The 25,849-nt window shown below is 45.0% G+C and overlaps 1 protein-coding gene across 9 annotated transcripts in view; it reads left to right on the top strand.

The window, feature by feature from the left end:
• The window catches only part of NEDD4L (NEDD4 like E3 ubiquitin protein ligase), a 365,727-nt gene that overhangs the window by 272,685 nt on the left and 67,193 nt on the right, over positions 1–25,849 (top strand). For 8 of the 9 annotated variants that reach the window (XM_056544621.1, XM_056544679.1, XM_056544640.1 and 5 more), the window contains one exon: positions 24,902–24,952. In XM_056544621.1, coding sequence (XP_056400596.1) covers positions 24,902–24,952 — 51 coding nt within the window. Of the gene's footprint in view, positions 1–5,281; positions 5,461–24,901; positions 24,953–25,849 lie in introns of those variants that run through there. The other variant, XM_056544644.1, reaches the window with a different exon arrangement.

Below are 25,849 nucleotides of genomic sequence, written 5' to 3'. Positions count from 1 at the left end.
CAGTATTTATTAGCGGCTGTATACCACAGAGGAAATTCTTTTCTTTTTGGATTTCTTTTCTGTCATGACCACAGTGCTCTCTGCTGACACCTCTGTCCATGTCAGGAACTGTCCAGAGCAGGAGAAAATCCCCATAGCAAACCTATCCTGCTCTGGACATTTCCTAAAATGGACAGAGGTGTCAGCAGAGAGCACTGTGGTCGTGACAGAAAAGAAATCCAAAAAGAAAAGTATTTTCTCTGTAGTATACAGCCGTTAATAAGTACTGGTTTACTTTTCCCCATACTGTTCCATCCGTTTTTTTTTTTTTTTTTTTGCCATACGATTTTCTTCAGAAAAACTGATTTAAAACAGTATGGCAAAAACGTGATGTGAACCCAGCCTAACTTTCTGGCACCAGTTGATTTGAAAATAAAAAGTTTTCCCTTTTAAGAGGTTGTCCCCTTTAGAAACCAATTTAATGCACTGTACAAGGGACTTCTACATTAAAGGGGTACTCTGCTGGAAAACATTATTATTATTATTATTTTTTAATCACCTGGTGCCAGAAAGTTAAACAAATTTGTAAATTACTTCTATTAAAACATCTTAATCATTGCAGTACTTATCAGCTGCTGTATGCTCCACAGTACTGGAAGGATTAAGATTTTTTAATAAAATTAATTTACAAATTCCACTAGAGTACCCCTTTAATAGAGAGGGGGTCCAATGACTTAGAGATGAGCATCCTGAACATAGTGGAGAGCTTTTATTTAAAGCGTTTCCGACTTTGGAGGACCTAGTCCTGCAATACACAGACAACCATTGATATGTATGGACGGTCTTTAATGCTTAGTTTCCCTTGTGGTATAAAATGTTGCACTTTCTGCTAGATTGCACACTAATTACAGCCGTTCACTAGGGATCAGGTGCATTAAGGGAAGTCTGTGGTCTATAGTATGGGATGTCCGGTTTGGGGTCTATGAGACATCTGGTCAGGGATCTGTATTATGGGACGTCTGGTCTGAGGTCTGTATTAAAGAAATTCTGGTCTGAGGTCTGTATTAAGGGAAGTCTGCTCTGGGGGGCTGTATTACAGGAAGTGGGTCCTGGGGTCCTGTAGATGAGGGAGTGTGGCCTAGGGGTCTGTATTACAGGTAATCTTGTCTGTGTTACAGGAAGTCTGTTCTGGGGTCTGTTACAGGAAGTCTGTTCTGGGGTCTGTGTTACAGGAAGTCTGTTCTGGGGTCTGTTACAGGAAGTCTGTTCTGGGGTCTGTTACAGGAAGTCTGTTCTGGGGTCTGTGTTACAGGAAGTCTGTTCTGGGGTCTGTGGTACTGGAAGTCTGTTCTGGGGTCTGTGTTACAGGAAGTCTGTTCTGGGGTCTGTGGTACTGGAAGTTTGTTCTGGGGTCTGGGTTACGAGAAGTTTGTTCTGGGCTCTGTGTTACGAGAAGTTTGTTCTGGGGTCTGTGGTACTGGAAGTTTGTTCTGGGGTCTGTGGTACTGGAAGTTTGTTCTGGGGTCTGCGTTACGAGAAGTTTGTTCTGGGGTCTGCGTTACGAGAAGTTTGTTCTGGGGTCTGGGTTACGAAAAGTTTATTCAGGGGTCTGGGTTACGAGAAGTTTGTTCTGGGGTCTGTGTTACGAGAAGTTTTTTCTGGGGTCTGGGTTATGAAAAGTCTGTTCTGGGGTCTGTGTTACGAGAAGTTTGTTCTGGGGTCTGGGTTACGAGAAGTTTGTTCTGGGGTCTGGGTTACGAGAAGTTTGTTCTGGGGTCTGTGTTACGAGAAGTTTGTTCTGGGGTCTGTGTTACGAGAAGTTTATCGGGTCTGTGTTACGAGAAGTTTGTTCTGGGGGTCTGGGTTACGAAAAGTTTGTTCTGGGGTCTGGGTTATGAGAAGTTTATTCTCGTGTTTGGGTCTGTGTTAATTTATTGGTATAGTCTGTATTTTGGGGTATGATGAATGAATGAATGAATGGGAGGGTTATCTGTAGTAATATTGATTTAAATGGCGTGGGGGCATATGCAAGGCCCATCTTTTCACTATGTGCACAGCTTTCGTTTCCCTGATGGTATGATGTCAGTTTGCAGTAAGCTGTAGTAAATGGCAGTGTCTCTTTAGGGTTGATGGTGACATATGTTACTCTTATATACCATCCTGCTGCTTTCCACCCCCATGCCACAGTCTAGACACTGGTAGTCCGATGTTGGCACACCTCTGCTACATTCTCTGGCTTCCGTGGTCACTTTACCAGCTTTGTAATGGCACGGCCGGTAATCAAAGAATTAACTGAATGACTCTCCGTCCGTAATCCTCATGTCGAAATACGTAATATGCAATAACCTCCTCCGCGTTCCCCTTCACAGACACAGAAACGGGGAGCGTGTTGCTAGGTGACGTGAGGACCTCCTCTTCAAAGTGCCGCTATAGAAAAAAAAGGCCTTCACAAAACAAACAGGGGCGAGCTGCCCGCTTCTCGTCTGTTTGGAGTTCTTTTGTGTGGTTTTCAATGGTGAAGTGTCATTACTGCTCATGTAAAGAAGGAATCTTACTTTCATTGGCTATTTATTTAGCAGAATTTTTTTCTTTTAATCATATAAGTGTATCACACTAATGGACATGAGGTTCAATGGTGTCTGAAGACATAAAGCTTCTGCATGCATTCATGAAAGTTCTGCAGCAGCAAAAGTTCTGAACGCTGCAGAATATCATACACGGCTCAGCTGCTTCAGAACCTCATAGTACTATAACTGCTGCAGAACATAAACTCCCCAGCTGCTTGAAAAAGTCAAAATACACACTATACTTGCAGGGAAATCTCAAAATATGCCCCTCAGTTGCTGCAGAAAACATCATTGTACACACCTCGGCTGCTGCAGAACCTCATAATACATACCCCAGCTGCTGCAAAACATCATTGTACACTCCTCGGTTGCTGCAAAACCTCATAATACCTTAGCTACTGCAGAAAACAAACTCCTTAGCACAATTCACACTATACACAAACTATACACGTCAGCTGCCCGCAGAACATCATAGTGCACAGCTCAGTAGCTGCAGAACATCATAAAGTGGACCTGTGGCCAAACCCCCAAAAATGACATAGCATTACAATTAAATAACTAAGAGCCCCCTGATCGCACACCTTCTTACAGTTTCTTGATACACCCTCCTGTTCCTGAGATATGACAATTTAGTGAATCAGTCAGATGGGCGTGAAAGTACCGTATTTTTCGTCATATAAGACGCACCTAATTTTATAGGATACAAATCTAGAAAATAAAGATTCTGAACCAAATACAATGTAAAGTATAGGACAGTGAGCTTCAACCTGCGGCCCTTCAGATGTTGCAAAACTACAACTCCCAGCATGCCCGGACAGCCGTTGGCTGTCCGGGCATGCTGGGAGTTGTAGTTTTGCAACATCTGAAGGGCCGCAGGTTGAAGACCACTGGTATAGCAGGGAATACTCACGTGTCCCTGCCACTCCGGACCCATCACCGCTGCCCTGGATGTCTCCATCCATCGCTGTTGCCGCGTCCCCGGGGTGTCCCCGTCGCTCCAGGACGTCTCTGCTGCCCGGTATCCTCGCTCTCCGTCGCTGCCATGATGTCGCTACGCATGCCGCTCCTATTGGATGACGGGATGACGTGCGCGACGACGTGATGACGACCAAGGAGAGCGCCGGCCATGCAGGGGATCCCTGCACGGAGCAGACACCAAGGAGGCCCTTTTATTATCTACCCTTTTTGTGCATTGGTCTGGCTTGCAAATCACGCCCAGTTCCACAAAGCCACTTCTCCTTCTATTTTCAGCTTACATTATCTTATTCACAAATCAGTCCCACCTGGGGACGGGCTATGGGGACGGGCTATGGGGACGGGCTATGGGGACGGGCTATGGGGACGGGCTATGGGGACGGGCTATGGGGTCGGGCTATGGGGTCGGGCTATGGGGTCGGGCTATGGGGTCGGGCTATGGGGTCGGGCTATGAGGTCGAGATAGGGCAGGATATGGGGTTGGGAAATAACAACAATGATTAGGAAGGAAAAACTGGGCAATGCCGGGTACTCAGCTAGTTTTATTATATATGGGGTTGTCTCCTTTTCAAAGCCCTGAGGGGTCACTAAGACCATCTCTAATTTTAGAGGAACCAACATATAATTGTACATACAGCCTAATAGTACTAATTAAATCCTTAATTTCTTCTACGGGGGGTCCATAGAAACTGAACACTTCGGCCAGTAATCAGCTTTACCAAATAGGGATTTTAGAATACTAGACACTAGATATCGCAAGCTTAGATACATGTGGAAATGTACATAGCCTTATGTCATGTACACACCCTTTAAATTACACAATTTGTATCCCTAACATTCATATAGAATAGCCAGTCCATAATTATCCTAAATTTTACCATAAACAATTCCTTGCAACAGGAAATCTGCAAGCGCAGGGCTGGGCCGCTTAATATCCTCATTCCTTTTGCTTTTCTTGACACGTAATAAACCTATAAAGCAGTGTTTCCCAACCAGTGTGCCTCCAGCTGTTGCAAAACTGCAAACCCCAGCATACCTGGACAGCTGAAGGCTGTCCAGGCATGCTGGGAGTTGTAGTTTTGCAACAGCTGGAGGCACACTGGTTGGAAAACTCTGCTATAGATAATTAGCTTTTATTTTATTTTATTCTGCTTAAAATATGAAACCTGTCGCTGCATGTTATTCGCTGTACCCCGAACTGTAATCAGTGTGTATAGGTTTGCTGTCTGCCCCACAAGAAAGGCTGTCAGGGCATGCTGGAAGTTGTAGTTTTGCAACAGCTGGAGGCACACTGGTTGGGAAACTCTACCATAAAGAATGTTTATTTTTTATTTTTTATTCTGCTTAAATGTGAAACCCGTCGGCACATGTAATGCACTGTAATAAGGCTAATCAATGTGTATAGTTATGCTGGTGGCCACACAGGAAAGGCTTTCGGGGCTTGCTGGGAGTTGTTGTTTTGCAACAGCTGGAGGCACACTGGCTGGGAAATTCTGCTATAAAGATTTATTATTTTTGTTCCGCTTAAATATGAAACCCGTCGGTGCACGTTATGCACCGTACCCCGCACTGTAATAAGGGTAATCAATGTGTATAGGTATGCTGGAAAGGGTGAGGGAGCCAGAAATGGAATCGTGGTTACCGTGGTAACCGTCTTATAAGATGATGTGTAGGTGAATGCAGAGGTAAGGATGGGAAAAAAAAAAAAAAAATGCGCCCAGTCACAGAAAATTGATTGGTAAATTAAGCTTCACATACGGATTGTATGAGCTGCTATAGAAAACAAAAAGCCACGGAAGGAGGGCGGGCGGCTGGGAATTGTAAGTTTGCGCTGGCTGGCGGTGTGGAACAGGCACGCTTGGCTTTGTCCTATTCTTCCGAAGACTTGGAAGTATCAAAGCAATCTCCAAGAGCCGGCGAGGTTTCCCCGGAGTTCAGCGTGAGTCCATCCAGCTTTCCTTGTATATGTGAGTGTGTCGCTTCCCACTGTTCCTTTATTCTTCTCAGGGAAGGCAATCGGCTCGGTGCATCCATTTTGCAGTCACATGTGTTGGGTGGGAAGGAGGGGGAAAAAAAATGGTGATTTTTGCCAGAATATGGGATTATTGGTATTTTGTGTTTAGGTCTATGGCGGCCAATTGTGAAATTTCAGAATTTGTTGTTTTATTTGAAGGGATCCCCTCGTGCCCATTCATTTTTTTTAATGGCTTTGTTTGGCTTTGTTAGAAATGCAGGTTTCTATTGGTCACGATGCAGATGGCTGAGCTTATGGGATGCGAACAGCAGGATAGTAGACTTCATCTCATCCGCACTTATGGCCGCCTGTGCGGAAATTATCACGAATAGTAGGAGTAATACTAATAATAGAAAGGGTGACTTTGTCAGGCGTAGTAGAGATGAGTTTGAACGATGGAGCAGAGCCGAGAGTTATTCGTGTCAACTCAAGGATGGTATCTCGCAGAGTTATCTGCGGTTTTACATAGGGCTTCACGTAAACAGAGTGTTTTTCATACAAAAAGCAAATGTAGCAGTGTTGACTTTGCGCATCTATACTGTACATATAGATATTATATATATACCGTATTTTTCGCCCTATAGGATGCTCCAGCATATAAGACGCACCCAATTTTAAATGAGGAAAATCTAGAATACAATCTAAAGTATAGGACAGTGATCTTCAACCAGCGGACCTCCAGATGTTGCAAAACTACAACTCCCGGCATGCCCGGACAGCCGTTGGCTGTCCGGGCATGCCAGGAGTTGTAGTTTTGCAACATCTGGAGGTCCGTAGGTTGAAGACCACTGGTATAGGAGGTAATAGTCACGTGTCCCCGCCGCTCTGGACCCGTCACCGCTCGTCACCGCTGCCCTGGATGTCGCCCTCCACGCTGGCGACCCGTCTCCGGGGTGTCCCCGTCGCTCCGGAACGTCTCTGCTGCCCAGTATCCTCGCTCTCCGTTGCCGCCATCAAGTCGCTACACACGCCGCTCCTATTGGATGATGACGAAGGAGACCGCCGGCCATGCAAGGGATCCTGGCACGGAGCAGACACCGAGGAGGCAGGTAAGGTCCCTCCCGGTGCAGCCGAGTTAGTGTCACTTTCACTTCAGACGCGGTGGTCAGCTTTGATCGCCGTGTCTGAAGGGTTAATACAGGGCATCACCGCTATCGGGGATGTCCTGTATTAGCCGCGGGTCCCAGCCGTTGATGGCCGCAGGGACCGCCGCGATGGGTGTGTATTCGCCGTAAAAGACGCACCAACTTTTCCCCCCCAGTTTTGGGGAAGAAAAAGTGTGTCTGTATGTATAATTGATGGGTGGTCCTGTATGTGTTGTGTGTTTATACCAGTGGTTTCCAAGCTGTTGGCTGCCTGGGCATGCTGGGAAATGTAGTTTTGCAACATCTGGATGCATACAGTTTGGAGACCACTGGTTTATGCTGTACATATAAGGTTATGATTAGTTTTCTGTGCTCACGCTTCTGTGGGTAAATTATGTATTTGGTGTTTACGTCTTCACATGCATGGATTTTAACTAATGACTCATAGGTGTTCCACGCCAAAATATGTGTCTATTCCTTTCGTCCCATTAAGTTCAATTGTAAAGTTTGCGCATGTTAAAAAAAAATTATATAAAAAGTGGAATGTGACGCTTATGGACACGTTTCCATGCAAATTCCTCGCGGAAATAGTGTCAGATTGCCAAGACGTGGATTAGTCCTATGTAGAGATGAGCGAACTTGCAGTAAATTCGATTCGTCACGAACTTCTTGGCTCGGAAGTTGATGACTTTTCCTGCATAAATTAGTTCAGCTTTCAGGTGCTCCCGTGGGCTGTAAAAGGTGGATACAGTCCTAGAAGACTCTTTCCTAGGACTGTATCCACCTTTTTTCAGCCCACCGGAGCACCTGAAGGCTGAACTAATTTACGCAGGATAAGTCATCAACTGCCGAGCCGAGAAGTTCGTGACGAATCGAATTTACTGTAAGTTCGCTCATCTCTAGTCCTATTGTCCAAAACCGTTATATAGAAAGTAAATATCTGCAGCATAAAACACTGGACATTCTTATGCCATGGATTTCCCAGCAGATGTTTCACATAGTACTTGTCTTCAAGGGGATCCTAACTCAAACCTGTCTGTTGCCCATAGCAACCAATCACAGCGCAGTTTTCATTGTTTATTCTGCTGTTGGAAAATGGAAGCTGCGCTGTGATGCTGTTGCTATGGGCAACATTCGTTTTTTAAATAGCAGAATGGAAAATGAAACCTGCGCTCTGGTTGCTATGGGCAACAAATGTTTATGAACAGCAGAACGCAAAATAAAAGGCTGTGATTGGTTGCTATGGGAAACCGGTATTTTTAACAGCAAGATACAAAATAAAGCTGTCTGGTGACTGGTTGCTATGGGCAACATGTTTTCCAACAGCAGAATGCAAAATAAATGTTGTGTTGTAATTGGTTGCCGTAATGTTTTTCAACAACAGCTTACTAAATGAAAGCTGAGCTGTGATTTGCTGCTGTTGAAAAACAGATGTTGCCCATAGCAACAAATCACAGTGCAGCTTTCATTTTGTAAAAAAAACATGGCAACCAAGCGCAGTGTTCATTTTGCGTTCTGCAAAATGAAAATGAAAGCTGGGCGTTGATTGGTTGCCATGGGAAACATGATTTTCGACATTAGGATGCAAAATGAAAGCTGCACTGTGAATGGTTGCTATGGGTAACATTTGGTTTTCAGCAGCAGAATGCATGATGAATGCTGTGTTGTGAATGTTGCTATGGGTAACCGTTTTTTGTTCGTTTTTTAGACATAAATCTATTGTATAAGGAAAAAGTATACAAATTATCAATCTCTGCTTGCAGTCAGTGAATGGGAACATTGTTTACCTCCATAGGCTGATCATCCAGCCTACTCCGTGTGCATGTAATGCAGGGTTTTCTCATACACTTTAAGAGTATGTTCACACATGCATCATTCAAACCCAAAAAACTACCTACTTATATTTTTTTCCGAAAATGCAGTTTTTGTGGTGTCCGTTCCCCCCCCCCCCCCCCCCAAAAAAAAAAGGTGTGCGAAATAATAATAAAAAAATGTATTGCAAGTCATGTGATTCTTTCATCACGTCACTCAAGGATTTTGATTGAGGAATTGGGGGGAAGAAACACCAGAAAAATGCCAATATCTGTACACCATTTTTTTTTCCTCCCATAGAAATTTATGGGAGGTAAAAATGCCAAGATTACTTGAAAAAAATTTAAAAACTCCACTAGAGGGTGAAAAAATTTGAAGAATAAACCGCACCATATAAGTTTGGCGTATTATATTTAGGCACTGCGTTCTCTGTTGGGGCTATATAAATAAATATTATTAGATTTTCTTATTCAATCCCAGCTTACATCTAGCCACAGCGTTTTTTGGTCCCAAAAATGGCATGCAGCGGATATGGACTTTTTGGGGCATATGTTTTTTCTACAAAAAAAAGTCCTGACTTGCCTTTTGTTGACAAATTGTTAAAAACTAGGTCTGTGTCTGGGAAAGCTGGGTCCCACAATTTTAAATTGAGACAGTAAGATTGGTGCTATGGTTGTATCAATACATGATTAGGTAGATTTACCTTCCAGAAAATTTAGGATATAATACAAGAAGGAAAAAAAAATCCAAGTGTTTGTCTAATACTCGAAATTGTATTGCGGTGAGTCAGAGCAGCACATGACACGTTTCAAGCGCCCGCTCAGCTGTCAAGTGTCCCTGGAAGTGATTTTTCTTGTAAATATTGGCACCTGTGTTGGCGCCCTGGGCCTCTTCTCCGGAAGCTCGGTGATGGGAACAACCAGTGCAGGGAAAGGTTTCTGTTTGTACCACGTTCCGAGCTGCGTTCTAAATTGAGCAAGCGTATCATTACACGGAGGAGCGGGGAATGTGCTGCAGATGTAATGAGTCAGGACAGTATGTGCTGTTAACCATTGTGTCTGGAAATCTTCAGGAAGTCGACTTCTTGTCACTGGCAGATTTGTCCGTCTGCAAGAGATGACAGTCTGTATTTCTGCGAAACTGTGTGTGTCACTGACTGCTCACCACATGATATAGGTGTGTAATCCAGGATATCTACAGACTGGCACCAATCACCGCCATTGGGAATTATTGAGTACTTCCATGTCAGATTCTAGGCCATTTAGTTTTGCTGCAAAGGTTGGTCTTTTTTTGTTGGGTGACAAAAGGCTGGTCCTTTTAGCACGAGTATGGAAACCAGGCTTCTTAGCACCTCTGTCGAAGCCGGGAACTGTAGCAATTCTGCCAAGGCCAAGCCCTGTAGCGTTGCCACTCTTTAGGATTGCTGCAGAGCCCAGGCCTATTAGAATTTGGGCCGGGCCCTTTAGTGCTGCTGAGGGAAGGACCTGTAGAAATTCCGTCGAGGCCTAGCCCTGTAGCGTTGATGCCAAGGCCGGGCACTTCACTTTTATTAAGAGACAAGGAACGTGCTCTCTATCACCCTAAGTGCAAGAAAAAGTGCAAACGTGTCACCCAAAAATACGTGCACAAAGGATGAGGTCTATCGCTAAGCACTTCTGCAACAGGAGAGAGGCCCCCAACAAACCTACCCTTCACCTCTGGGCCAAAAAGCACCTGCAAGGATCCAGGTTCGATTCCCCTTTTCGCCGAAGCTACTAAGGGGCCCTCAAATGCACCTGGCTTCAACCTAGGCGTTAACCAAGGTATCAGCCGAGGAGCCGTAGACTGATGGTATCTTGACTGAAGCCAAGATGCCCAGGGGTTGCAGGAAGGTGAGGAACCGCATGGCCACACACACACCTCCCCTAGACCGCCAGGAGGGGCACCCAGAAGGGCTACCGCATCCTGACATCCTGACATCCTGTGTACAAACAAAACACGTAAAGTGGCACAGTGACGTACAAAAATAATAACTAAGTGGATGAGTGCAGTAATACTGCCCGGTCATCCGGCCGGATCTATAAACATTTCCCTGATCCTAGCCAGAAGGCCGGGATACCAAGGGTAAGTGCCAAAGGTGAAGAGTATATGGTGCAGTGCGTTCATTCAGTGAGCTTTAACACCCAGTGAGTTTCGGCACCTCAGGATCACCACTCCCCAAGGCACAAAAGTACCTTGACTCTACACCCCCCAACCTCATGGCGAGGCCCGGAGGAAGCAGGTCACATCAGGGCAGCCGTTGAGCTGGTTACGTGGCACCAGCCCCGGAACGCCCCGGTACACCTGCTCCTCCATGCAGCATCCATTCTACATCAATGGCAGAGACTGGATCCACTGATAAGAACAGATTATTATTTTTTTTTGTCTAAGAGACGAGGAACGTGCTCTCGAATCACCCAAAGTGTAAGAAAAAGTGCAAACGTGTTACACTAAAAAAAACTTGCACAAAGGAAGCAGTCTATCGCAAGCCCTTCTCTGATAGGAGATAGGCCCCCCAACAAATCTTACCCTTCACCTCCGGACCAAAAGGTACCCGCGAGGTTCCAGGTTCGATGTCCCTTTTCGCCAAAGCTGCTAAGGGACCACAAATGCTCCCAACATCACCCTTGGCGTTAGCCAAGGTATCTGCCCGCAGAGCCGATAATGGTCGGTACCCTGCCCATGCAGGAGTACCCGGGCTTTTTGCAGGGAGTTGAGGAACCTAATGACCACACACCTCCCCTAGACCGCTAGGAGGGACACCCAGAAGGGCTACCGCATCCAAACAATCCTGTTAACACACAACATGTAAAAAGTGACACAGTGACAAAAAATAAATTAAATAAGTGAATGTGTGCAGATATACTGCCCGGACATCCGTCCGGATCTATAAAAATTTCTCTGATCCTAGCCCGAAGACCGGGAATCAAGAGGTGAGTGCTACAAGGTGTAGCGATATGGTGCCAGTGCTCCCAGTGAGTTTCGGCACCTCTGGGTCACCACACTAAAGTACCTCGGCTCTAGACCCTCTCAGCCTCATTGCGAGACCTGGAGAAAACAGGTGACATCGGGGCAGCCGTCATGCTGATTCCTCAGAATCAGCCCCGGAACGCCCTGGTACACCTTCCTCCTACCATGCAGCACCCATCTCTACCAGCTCCACACTGGCATCACCTGCCACTGGCATGAAACTGATAAAAACAGATACTACACTTGATCTTAGCCAAAAGGCCGAGCACTTTAGTATTGCGGCTGAGGCTGGGCCATTTAACATTGCCTCCATGGCTGAGCCCACTAACGTTGCTGCCTAGGTCTGGCTTATGTTTAGGCACATTGTGGTGTAACCATGCTTGTTTGTAGTTTTACATAGGACTGCTGACTGTCCTCTCTAATCGCACATTTGCAACCACCTCCTATCTGGCAAACTGACGAAGCTGTAGGTGCAACAGTAGGTCATCAATTCCCATCCCCACATATATAAAGGAAGCAGAATCTTTCCTAGAAGATGGGTGTTCCTTTACCTCTTATTATAATGTACCCAGGACCTGGAAATTAGATAGTCGGCCCTGACATAGTCCTACCATGCTCATAGGGTTGCCACCTTTCTTGCCAAAAAATACCGGCCATGCTAATCTGCATAATTAATTATAGATGCGTGACATCACAGGATACACATGCTGGGGCGGATTTACAGAGCGTATTTCACTGCAGATCCGCCACTGAAGGACCTTTGTATGCTGCCTTTACATGTGCCTGCTCGGAGCGGCAATACGCCGCTACGTGCAGATACACTGAAGCGATGTGCGAGTCGCCGCTTGCGCGGCGACTCGCACATCGCTTCAGTGTATCTGCACGTAGCGGCGTATTGCCGCTCCGAGCAGGCACATGTAAAGGCAGCATACAGAGGTCCTTCAGTGGCGGATCTGCAGCGAAATACGCGCTGTAAATCCGCTCGTCTGAACGTACCCTAACTAGGGAACCTTGAGCTTTGTATTAGCTGTAATTTTAGGAACTATTGTTTTTGTCCAGAGGGGTAGCTTGTAGCTTTTGGGCCCCGATGCAAAATCTGCAACAGGGCAATGAGCAACATGAGCCAATTATATTACTGCTCTCTTATAGGGGCAGATGTGCTTTGGGGCCCCCTTAGGTGCGAGGGCCACAGTGTGAATGCTACCTCTATAGCTACGCTCCTGGTTATGACTGTTGGTCTTTTTGGGGGAGATTTATCAAAACCTGTCTAGAGGAAAAGTTGCTGAGTTTCCCATAGCAACCAATCAGCTCGCTTCTTTCATTTTTGAAAAGGCCACTGAAAAATGAAAGAAGTGATCTGATTGGTTGCTATGGGCAACTCAGCAACTTTTCCTCTGAACAGGTTTTGATAAATCTCCCCCTTTATGTTTATATTCAATCTATTGCTCTCTATTATTAGCCATTTCACTTTCCCTTAATAGGCGAGTGTGTTTCAGTGTATCACAATTTTCAAGTTCTCTGCTTGCAGTCAGTGTATGGGAACATTCTTGCGTTTATTTGGCGACTGAAACCCTGCTGATTCCGAATGCTTGTTACAGCTGAGCATTTGTTACAATTACACCCATTCTATACTATTTTCTGAAAACTAAATGGGGTGTCCCAGTACCGTATTGCATAACGTACCTAGTGTAGAGGTCCCCAAAGTCAGAGTAACTACATTCAGTTAGGGTTTCTCAGGGGGGATAGCCCCTAGTCGCCTCTCCTCAAGTCTATCTCTAATAAAAATATATGTATATATTTAATAATTATATATATTATATAGGAATGTATAGTACTTACCTTGTTCATCGTCGCAGGACCTTCGGTCCTTAGGAGGTCCTTGGGTCACGTGTTACCCAGGAATCTCTGTAATGGTGATTGACATCAGTATTGGACCAATTAGCACTAGTCCAGCCCCTGCCCATATAAGGGAGCTGCGTCCAATTATCGCTCTCTTTGGTTGCTGCTCTCGTGGATGCCGGACTAACAGGACGGTTCTGCGCAACTTTCAAAGACACGCTAGGCCTCAAAAACCTGCCGGCCTCAGCTGAACCAAAACCGTGAGTTCAAACCTAAATCCCCGCTAATTCTAGCGTGACTACTGGACTGCAACTAAATCCCCTAAATCCAGTGGAACAACGCACAGTACTAAAAGACTCTAAATGCTAAAGTCCCAACCTTTGTCAATCTCAAAGGAAAGCCGTTGTGATGCTTAAAGACTGTTATGTTATTGAAGCTTGCAGAAAACCTTCAGTAAAAGTGAATACTGTTTCAGAAAACGCTCTGGTTGTGGACAATCTATTCTTCTCTACCTCCCTATCGCTCTTGGGAAGGGTGGCGGTAGGACAAGCGTTACTGAGGAGCCCTCACCCTGGTGTCACGAATAGCAAGGGTTAACAAGCACCCTTTAATTACTGCACAGCTACAACCTCATACCCTACATCCCCCAGGCTATCACATAAATATCAAGCTGTGCCCGTTTGTATCTATTGAGTAACGCTCTTCTCTGAGGGCGGCACACATGGCATTAAGAGGTCTAGAGGATGTCTATTTCTTTTGACTGAATATCTGTACACGATACATGTAAAACATCCTGTATCTTGTATATTGCTTTTAGTACTTCCAGTACTTATCAGCTGTATGTTCCAGGGGAAGTTATGTAGTCTTTGCAGTCTGACATGGTGCTCTCTGCTGCCACCTCAGTCTATGTTACAAACTGTCTGGAGCATGAGATGTTTGCTATGGGGATTTGCTTCTGCTCTGGACAGTTCCTACAACGGACAGAGGTGGCAACAGAGAGCACAATGTCTGACTAAAGAACTACACAACTTCCTCCAGGGCATACAGCAGCTAAGTACTGGAAGGCTTGACATTTTTAAATAGAATAATTTACAAATTTGTATTACTTTCTAGTCCCAGTGGATTCAAAAGCATTTTTTTTTTAATTAAGTTCCCCTTTAAGTATAATTCCCACACTGTACTGCTCTCCAGAAGCCTAAAACCTGTAGAATTGTGAATGTGGATGAAGAAAACCCCCTAGAACCATATAAATCGTCCCGGCTTAACTTGCATTGAGCGGCGGCTTGTAAGCGATTAACAGAGATTTCCTCACAGTTGTACTCTGCTTAAGAGGGTTCTCAGAAATGCGCCTTAACAATAACTTCTCCACCTTGTTTTTTTTAGAAGGCCGGGTGACACCGAGAGGTGTGCGGAGAAGTGTCAGAATTTTCCAACTCTTCACTCTGGGAAACCCTGGGTGATAGGACCTGGGATCGCTCCCGGGAATATATTTTAATATATTCTGCAGATATCTTTATACTGTGATGCCAGAGGGAAGAGGGATAAAACCAGGTCCTGTCACCAGGAGGCCTAATGTTCGGAGCCGTCCTGGCAGAACAGACCAATGGGCGCTTCGGCCGGAGAATCTGTAATTAATCCAACTACGTGTTAAGTGAGGAACATAATAAGTTTTCATTCCAGAGTTACTGAAGCGCAGCATAAGTTTATTTATAAGCCTCCCTGGCTGGGCCGAAGACCTAGGTTTAATGGGGGGCAAAAGGGCTAATTATAAATATACTGCCTGGGTGGGCACCATCATGGGCAAGTAAACGCTAATTTAGGCTATGTTCACATTGCGGAATTTTCGCATGGATTTCCACATTAATTTGGCATCTTAATTCTGCATAGATTGTTAGCCAATACACTTCAATTGGATTCCGCAGTCCCATTCACACTGCAGAATTTTGGACTTTCCGCAGCTAAAATTCTGCATTCTGAACTCTACAAAAAAAAGGTTGTGTCTTTTATTTAATGTGGATTTCGGCTGTGGAATCCCAATGAAGTCAGTGGGGCTTGTATTTCTACTCAAAGAGCAGAATGTAACTTTTGCTTTAAATAAAGCCAACCTTTTAACTATACTGTGGAAACTATGGGGAATTCTGCACAAAGTCCACATAAATTCCGCAAATGCTGGACCAATGCAGAATTCAAGCCAAATGAATGCAGATGTGGAATTCAGGCAAACATGCGGAAATTCTGCCATGTGAACATAGCCTAAGAGGAATTCTATGGGAATATTCCATTTGGAAATGCTCCAGCAGAGTCCCATTGATTTCAATAGGATTCTGCTGCACTGTGCACCTGGTGGAATTTGACGAGGCACATGTTTCTGTCACCGAAATACAGATTCTAGGGTTCACAGAAAGAATATGTGATAGCCTGAGGGAGTAGGGTATATGGGGTGTAGCTGTGCAGTGACTAAAGGTTGTCTGATTAACCCTTGCTATTCGTGACGCCAGGGTGAGGGCTCTTCTGTAATGCTTGTCCTACCGCCATCCTTCCCAAGAGCGATAGGGAGGTATAGAATAATGGAATGTCCACAACCGGAGAGTTTGCTGACAACAGTTGGAACTTTTACTGAAGATTTATGCAACTTCACAACAGGAAAAGTCTCTACAAGTGCAAATTCTCTTGGAGATTGGGACCTTAAGCAATTTTAAGTCTTTAAACTGATATGCGCTGTTCCACTAGATTTAGGGGATTTAGTTGCGGTCCAGTAGTCACGCTAGATTTAGCGGGGATTAGTTTAGAACTCACAGGCCTAGCTTGTCTTTGAAAGTTGCGTAGATCCGTCCTGCTAGTCCGGCATCCACGAGAGCAGCAACCCAAGAGAGCGATAATTGGCTACAGCTCCCTTATATGGGCAGGGGCTAGACTAGAGCTGATTGGTCCAATACTGCTGTCAATCACCTTTACACAGAATTATGGGTAACATGTGACCCAAGGACCTCCAAAGGTCCTCTAACATACCATAGTGGATTTAACATAGTCACATGAACGAAGGTCCTGCGACGCTAGCAAGGTAAGCATACTATATATTATATGAGAGATACATTATTATTAAATATATACATATATTAACATTACAAAATTAGCATAGAGGAGAGGCGACTAGGGGCTGTCCCACCTGGGGTACCCTACCTGAGCGTAGTTACTCTGACTTTGGGGACCACCACACAAGGTACGGTATGCAATATGGTACCTGCACACCACAAAAAGACTTGTCTATTGTTTCAGCTGAATCTGCTCGAAAAAGCATTGCCGTCTGAGATGGCACATTTCCGAGCAGTCCTAGAGCCTGCCGGATCATTCTAATGTGAGGAATGTCCACCCATATTTTCCGGGCATACATTCCGCGCTGAATCAGCCGTGTGAACATAGCCTTAGGGTTTCCTCTTCCACATCCTAGCCTTATTACACTATTCCAGTGTTTCCCAACCAGTGTGACTGGCTTTCCAGGCATGCTGGTAGTTGTAGTGATGCAACAGCTGGAGCTACACTGGTTGGGAAACAGCTGCCACATGTAGTATTGTTTTGGCACAGTTAATGCCACATTTATATAGGCATTATATGGTAATATTATGGGGGCACCATGATTGTTAATATTTGTCTTGGCAATTACAATTGCATTACCGGTGTGGGCACTATGTTCGACGTACTTTTACTTGGCACTGAATGATAGCTATATTTAGGGACAGTTATTATGACAGCTCTACTTTTATTTATTTTCTAGGTTGGTACTATTATAGTGGGGGCACTGACATAGTTATTTCAGCTATGCCTACATGAGCCAGCAGAGTGCTGACAGGTAGAGAAGATGGCATGTTTCCTCGGCTCCATCATGCCAGTACCAGCTCTTTCAGTGTCATCACCGCCCGTAATTACTGTTTATGGCCGACAATTCGTGACTATAATCGATGTCTCCTCCTCTGTCCATGACGTTCGCGGTACGTGCAGCTTTTGAAGATTATGTACACATTGTGAGCTGGCACGATAGGTACATTGTGTGACATGCCAGCTAATACATGATCCATGCTGATTCTATGCCAGCTTTCGTTGTTTATCCCCCCCCCCCCCCCTCCTGTTAATATGAAGCCCCCTGGTGGTGAGATGAGGTAGTCAGCAGCAGAATTTTTCCACAGCGCTGTATATGTATAGAGTTAATTCGGGGGTCACTGACTACTATAAGCTCCTGTGATGATGGTGTTGATGGTGTTTCTTATATACCGTTTCTTACTGTTGTGACTTTAGCGTAGCATTCGGTTTTCTGTATAACACTTGACCTTTGGAAATGATTATGACCCTCAAATCAGAATAACGCAGCGTGGAACATATGCAAACCGTCCATTACTGCAGCTCAGAGTTAGTCCTAAGCGTCCATTGTGGTTCATAGATACTTCCACTAACTGTACTAGAAGCCCAGTGGGTGATTTTATTATATAAGGTGCATTCACACGTACAGTATCCTGCGCATATTTTGTGCACAGGATTTTATGCGCAAGATGTAAATTAAACGACTGAATTTAGCTTCAAATCCTGCACATAAAATCCTGCGCATTAAATATACGCAGGATACTGTACGTGTGAATACACCCTTAGGCATCATGTACAATTGTAGAGCACTCTTACATCCTAGCTTGCCAGAAAAGCATGCGCACATCATACCTAGCCAGAAGACCACCCTAACGTCATACCTAGCCAGAAGAGCATGCTCACATCATAGCTAGTCAGAAGAGCATGCTTACATTATAGCTTGCCAGAAGCGAGTGCTCACTTAATACCTAGCCAAAAGAACATGCTCACATCATACCTCGTCAAAAAAGCATGCTCACGTCATACCTAACCAGAAGAGCATGCTCACATCATACCTAGCCAGAAGAGCATGCTCACAGAGAAGAGCATGCTCACGTCATACCTAGCCAGAAGAGCATGCTCATGTCATACCTAGAGAGAAGAGCATGCTCACGTCATATGTAGCCAGAAGAGCATGCTCACGTCATACCTAGCCAGAAGAGCATGCTCATGTCATACCTAGAGAGAAGAGCATGCTCACGTCATATGTAGCCAGAAGAGCATGCTCACGTCATACCTAACCAGAAGAGCATGCTCACATCATACCTAGCCAGAAGAGCATGCTCACAGAGAAGAGCATGCTCACGTCATACCTAGCCAGAAGAGCATGCTCATGTCATACCTAGAGAGAAGAGCATGCTCACGTCATATGTAGCCAGAAGAGCATGCTCACGTCATACCTAGCCAGAAGAGCATGCTCACGTCATACCTAGCCAGAAGAGCATGCTCACGTCATACCTAGCCAGAAGAGCATGCTCACGTCCTACCTAGCCAGAAGAGCATGCTCCCGTCATACCTAGCCAGAAGAGCATGCTCACGTCATACCTAGCCAGAAGAACATGCTCACGTCATACCTAGCCAGAAGAGCATGCTCATGTCATACCTAGCCAGAAGAGCATGCCCACGTCATACCTAGCCAGAAGAGCATGCTCACGTCATACCTATCCAGAAGAGCATGCTCACGTCATACCTATCCAGAAGAGCATGCTCATGTCATACCTATCCAGAAGAGCATGCTCATGTCATACCTAGCCAGAAGAGCATGCTCACGTCATACCTAGCCAGAAGAGCATGCTCATATCATACCTAGCCAGCAGAGCATGCTCATGTCATACCTATCCAGAAGAGCATGCCCACGTTATACCTAGCCAGAAGAGCATGCTCACGTCATACCTAGCAAAAAAAAGAACCCTAATGTCATACCTAGCCAGAAAAGCCCTCTTGCATCATAGCCAGCCAGAAGAGCATGCTCACATCATAATGGCCAGAAGAGCATGCTAACGTCATACTGTAGCTAGCCAAAAGAGCATTCTGACTCTGCATTCTGAGCTAAAAAAAAAAGCATGTTGTATGAGGTTTTATAGCATTTTTGGAGAACCTGTGTATTAAGTTTTGTGGCTATGAAGTTAGTTAGGCTTTACGATCAGGGAGAGCCCACGATTTGCTTCTTGCCCATCTTCCATGTCAGCTGGCACAATAAGCAGGAGGCATCTGGCCAGGAATAACTTTGACTTGGGCTGACATCACGGACCAGCTGCACATCCTATAGCCTGTCTCTGGGAAATAAACAGGTCATCTCACATCCCCTGTGTGAGAGCAACACATCTCTCCTGTTAACTTTGGAGGTGAGGGGACAGCCCCCTTTAACCTTTCATCTTACAGTTCTTCCAGAACAAGTTACCTCTAAGTCTATATTTAGGGTGAGGGTACACACGAGTGCTCTATATCTATCATTACAATAGCTTAAGTGTAGCTTGTTGGAATTCTCGCCTGTAGATGCAGAATTTCCTTGCTTGAGTATCCAAGGTCTTTCTATGATAGGATCAAAGAAAAAACTCCCAATCTATGCAACACAAAAGGGGTACATTTCTCTGTTCCATTCTTCCTCATGGTGCCCTTCAGAATTTAGCTTAAAGGATTCTTCGAGTCTCAGCAGATAAATTTGGACATGGACATCACATCACATGACCAGGACTGATGTAACGAGCCGTGCACCTGTGTGTTCATCACATGACCAGGACTGATGTAATGAGCTGTACACCTGTGTCCATCACATGACCAGGACTGATGTAACGAGCCGTACACCTGTGTCCATCACATGACCAGGACTGATGTAACGAGCCGTACACCTGTGTTCATCACATGACCAGGACTTATGTAACAAGCCGTACACCTGTGTGTCCATCACATGACCAGGACTGATATAACGAGCCGTGCACCTGTGTGTCCATCACATGACCAGGACTAATGTAACGAGCCGTGCACCTGTGTTCATCACATGACCAGGACTGATGTAATGAGCAGTGCACCTGTGTGTTCATCACATGACCAGGACTGATGTAATGAGCCGTGCATCTGTGTATCCATCATATGACAGGACTGATATAACGAGCCATGCACCTGTGTCCATCACATGACCAGGACTGATGTAACGAGCCGTGCACCTGTGTGTCCATCACATGACCAGGACTGATGTAACGAGCCGTGCACCTGTGTGTCCATCACATGACCAGGACTGATGTAACGAGCCGTACATCTATGTCCATCACATGACCAGGACTGATATAACGACCCGTGCACCTGTGTGTCCATCACATGACCAGGACTGATGTAACGAGCCGTACATCTGTGTCCATCACATGACCAGGACTGATGTAACGAGCCGTGCACCTGAATACATCACCAGGACTGATGTAACGAGCCGTACACCTTTGTGTCCATCACATGACCAGGACTGATATAAAGAGCCGTACACCTGTGTCCATCACATGACCAGGACTGATATAAAGAGCCGTACACCTGTGTCCATCACATGACCAGGACTGATGTAACGAGCCGTACACCTGTGTCCATCACATGACCAGGACTGATATAAAGAGCCGTACACCTGTGTCCATCACATGACCAGGACTGATATAACGAGCCGTGCACCTGCAGTGGTGGTCCATATGAACCCTTTTATTTTCAAAGAGGACACAGAAATAAACGTTCAGCTCTATAAAGCGTGTAAAACTTATGAAACAAGGTATATACAGTTAAAGCAGCGAAGATATTAACTATTAGTGTAAGTGCTGGTTAGATGACTCATTGGCTTCAGCATGTGGCCTGCATACAGTCTTCATTGTTCTAAGGTCCAGAATATCATTGTAGACCTGTCAACCCTGCTGGCACTGCTGCATCCATACTGTGAGTAATACCATTGTGTCTTAAGTAGAGTCTATCCATTACGGCCTGCCGCGCTCCGCCGCTGTATGGAGCCTTCATTCGAGGATATTCTCTTCTACATCGCCTGTATTATGGTGGCTAAGGCTTTTATTTATTCACAGGGCTGTGTGATCTGTCAAGGATTAGAAGTGAGAGAATATATTCGTAATGCAAGGATGCAGGAGGAGGGGCTTATGGCAACATGTACCACCCCTGCTCAGCTGACAGCTATCTCAATAGGCTTAAAGGGGTTGTGCATATGTCCTCGGGGACTGCCCATGCTTGGAAGCCCCAAAGTTGAAAGATTCTATCAACTAGTTGTGGCTGCAGATAGCCAGCAGATTACTCTATAACTCTATGTGTATTCAAGGGAATCCAGAGGCGATTAGTGGCATTAATATATATCTATATATTTAATATGTGGTGTCCCAGTACCGGAATTCGTCCTGTCAGATAAACAAGTGCTTTCCCTAGGCCCTGCTGCTCATGTGATGCTTTAATATTTGTTATGGTCTTTTCCTTGTTTTGCATTGTACCTTTAAGAAATGTACAGTGTATTTGTGAAGAGGAAGGATACAGAGTACCCATGTGACCCTAATTGCCCAATGGGGGCCCCACCTAGCTAGGCCATATATAGTGTAGAGGGGAGGAGTAATTCAATCTAGCTCTAGGCTTCAGACTAGTGCCAAACTCAGTGCGAGCTGCAGTGTGGAGAAGAGACAGCAGGAGTGTGAGGTGATTCAAGGGAAGCCTAAAGTAAATCTTCAAGCAAGTGATCGCACCATTCTGCAAGTGTTCCTTGCCCAGGAAGAGCCGGGGAGTCTATGAGCCATACACTTATAGTTCATACCCTGGTGGTGTAGCAATAATTGGACACTATTAGAACCCTAGTCAGCGTGGGAGGCCTCAGCATTAACTCTGAAGTCCCAAGTAAAATACTACAAGTCACTGCAAGTCTACAGGGGTCACAAACATCGGTGTATTTATTATTACTTTTGTTTTAAATGTTTTTTTTTTTATGTATTTTGCGTGTCTAGCGGTGAGAGTGGACACACTTGTTTGTGATGTCCCCTGACCCCGGGACAGTCTGTTTCCCTGCTTTTCTTGTTTGTATTTAGAGCAGTGATATACATGTTATATGTGAGGTCCTGATGAAGAGGGGTTCTGCCCCCTTGAAACGCGTTGTCACTTGCGCTGTGGTGTTAAACTATTTTATTATTTTGGTGTCTGTTACTTCAGGTAATTGTAATTCCCATATCCATGGGTTGATGCTGTCAAAGCATCTTTTCCCTCCAGTGGACCTACTCTCCTTCTCAAAAAGGTTAGATTGTTCAGGGTCTCAGGGCTGAGATTCCCTATGATTGTAAGATATTGCTGGGTGAAGCACACAGCAGCACGCTTCACTCCCTGGCTCTGCGCTCAGTCTGTCTGATTACAGCTGACGGCTCCATTAGAAGTCTATAGAGACCGACTTCTGAGTGCTTAGCCGGGGAGCGAAGTGTGCTGCTGTGCGCTTCGCCTAGCTATATGTAACAATCACAGGGGGTCTCAGCGCTAAAACCCTGACCGATCTAATCTTTTGACACGTCAAAAGCTTATTTAATTGTTTCCCAATTAGGGTGCAGCTGTTGCAAAACTCCAGCTGTTGCAAAACTCCAACTCCCAACATGCCCAGACAGCCGTTGGCTGTCCGGGCATGCTGGGAGTTGTAGTTTTGCAACAACTAAAGGCACACAGGTTTAAAAACACTGGTTTATTTAAATAACATAACCCTTTGAGACATCAAAGACAACTCCAAAAAAATGTTGGTGTCGTTTGTTTCGCAACTCATTGGCCGTGAGCTTGGGGGGATTTTAGCAGCTCTGCTTTCTTGTAAATAGATATGTCGGACTGTGTAAGCAAATCGATTCTGCATTCTTTTTTTTACCCGAATAAAACTTGTTTCAGCTGTCCGCACCTATTATATGTAATGTATGTGTTGTAGGTTTATTGTCGCATTTTGTACTATATATTATTCATCATGTGCTTTAGTGTTACCCAACCTGCGGCTGTTGATAAACTACAATTGGGCCTGCTGGGAGTCGTAGTTCTGCAACATCTTGAGAGCTGTTGGTTTGGGATCTCTGATGTACAGTATGAAGGTCCAAGTGAACGTGGTAACACTGCAGTACCTTCAGCGCTGGTGAAGATTGGACATAATTTGGATGCTTCATGCACATTTTACTTTATGGTGCGCGAAACACATCCATAAAACCTCCCAAAAAAATAGTCTCCTCAGAAGTTTTCTGCAGCTGATTTTCTACCCATTGGAGTTGATAGGTAGCAAAATCAGCAGCAGAAAATATGCAGCAGATCCTGTAGGTGTGAACGTACACCAAAACAAAAATTTGCATAAAAGTAAAGCAATGAATAACCCTTAAAGTGTACCTGTCATATCCCACAAAAACCCTAACCCTCTATCACCTATATTTATTATAAAAAGAAATACCTCTTTTCATTAGCTCACAGTGTTAAAAACTCTCTCAGGAGAAGGGGGCGTGTCCCTCCATTGTGGTGGGAGGTGATTGGTGAGTGGTTGGAGGGGGCGTGTCCATCCCTTGTGGTGGTAGGTGATTGGTGTGTGATGGGAGGGGGTGTGTCCCTCCCTTGTGGTGGTGAGAGGTGATTGATGTATCTGCTCATGCAGCCTTGCCCATTTGTCCATGAGTCATCTCGTATCCATGACTCATGGACAAGCCTGATGCTGCCACAGGACTGGGTAGTTTCCCAGGAGGTATAGTGACCCCTAGTGGTGGGATTTTTCAGGAGCTGTTTTCTTTCTTAAATATTCAAACCATTTTTAAACAACCAGAAAACAAAAGCTCGTTCATTTTCATCAGTAACGACATATAAAATGTTTTTGGATCTAACAGTGTCCATTTAACAAATTTGAGGTTACATTTTGCTTGTAAAGATAACCACATTTTTTAACTTCAAAATACCTTGTGTGAACATAGGCTTATACTAAAATGATCATCTGTGACATGAGTGAAGTGGATCTTTGTAGAACAGGGTTTCCCATCCAGGTGGCCTCCAACTGTTGCAAAACTACAGCTCCCAGCATGCCCAGACAGCCAAATTGGAGATCAGTGGCTATCAGAGGTCACAGACCAATGTGATCTCTCAGGTGCCAGACATATAAGATCATTTTGTCCCTTTTAAAGCATTATGTTTTTCTGTGCTACTGTCATATCACAGAAAAACATAACGCTTCTATATATTGCTCACTAGGTCATGCAGATACTTTACATGTCTCTTTTTATGTTTCTAGCCTTTTATTTGGCTCAAAAATACCTCTTTTCTGCTGCTTTTTCTGCTACTCACTCATTCTGATATCCACTGCTCAGGAAGGGGTGTCTCTGAGGCAAGCACTGAGCCCGCCCTCACCATGCATTCACTTCCTCCCTGAGTCTGCTGTTCTGTACTGGATCTCTTTATCCAATCACTGCAGGCTGCTCTGTAACCCCTCCTCTCTGTTTTCATGCTGCAGTCTAATTGGCCAGGAGTGAGCACAGAGTAGCGCTAGTCCTGCCCTCACTTCCTGGACTTTGCCCCAGCTTGTGCTTTAGCTTGGACAAAGATGATGCTGCAGCCGGACAGAATGATGTTTTGGATGGCATGGGGACACTCTCTAAAAAAATAACATTTTCTGAGGAAAAATTAAAAAGGTTATTGCTTTGCCAAGATCTACAACATATAAAAAGTTTTTGATTCTGACAGTGTTCATTTAAAGTTTCCCTTCCTCTGACTTTTGCCGCAGCTAAGCCTTGTCTTATTTGTCTTTGCAGACGAGAGATGACTTCTTGGGTCAAGTTGACGTGCCTCTAAACCACTTACCGGTAAGAATAAGATGTCCAGCCTCTTTCACACCATCCTCCTCTAGACAGTCGGTGTATATGGGACTTTTACGACCACTTGTGTCTACTGCTTCATTTGCAGTAAACAGATCGTCATAGGCCTGCAAGCTTATGATTAGACCATCTTTGTTTGTAAAGAGAGCAGTTACAATAATACGTGTATGATAAAGGGTTGTCTAGTTTGGACAGTCCTTTTTTACTCAACAAGCCCATTCAAAGATACGCTAATAGTCGAGTGGTGTCCCAAAGGGTAATGTGAAGCTTTTGGGCTTAGACACACATTTCCCACATACTACTTATGGCTTCCTAAATCTGCCTACATTTCCTCTGGCTGAGGGTGTGGTGTATGATCATTGCACTTGGTCATCTGATTGATCTAAATAGGCTAAGGTCAGTTCTTATTTGCAGTTTTGATGCATTTTCTTAGAGAGTGCATTTTAATTATTTTTTTCAAATTTTGATTTGAGACGAAAGTGATTTGACTTATAATCACAATTGAAGTGTTTTATGCAGATTTGAAGTCTTTAGGGGTACTCTGTCCCTAGACCTCTTTTTCCCTATCCAAAAAATAGGGGATAAGATATATGATCGCGGGGGTCCCGCCGCTGGAGACCCTCACGATCTCCCTGCTACACCCAGTGTTTGTTTAGAGCGTCAACTGCAGCGCTGGACGCTTGTGACGTGACGGCCACATCCCGCTTGGGACATCACGGCCATGCCCCCTCAATGCAAGTCTATGAGAGGGGGCGTGGCGACTGCCACGCTCCCTCCCATAGACTTGCATTGAGGGGGCGTGGTCATGCCATCACAGCAGGGCATGACCGTGATGTTATGAGCCTCCGCCCCGCATCGCCAGTCATCCAGTACAGAACAAAGTTC

The sequence above is a fragment of the Hyla sarda genome, chromosome 1, assembly GCF_029499605.1.
Source record: "Hyla sarda isolate aHylSar1 chromosome 1, aHylSar1.hap1, whole genome shotgun sequence".
In the NCBI taxonomy this organism is placed as follows: domain Eukaryota; kingdom Metazoa; phylum Chordata; class Amphibia; order Anura; family Hylidae; genus Hyla; species Hyla sarda.
Note: the sequence above shows the minus strand (reverse complement) of the source record. Positions and strands in the feature narration are given on the sequence as shown.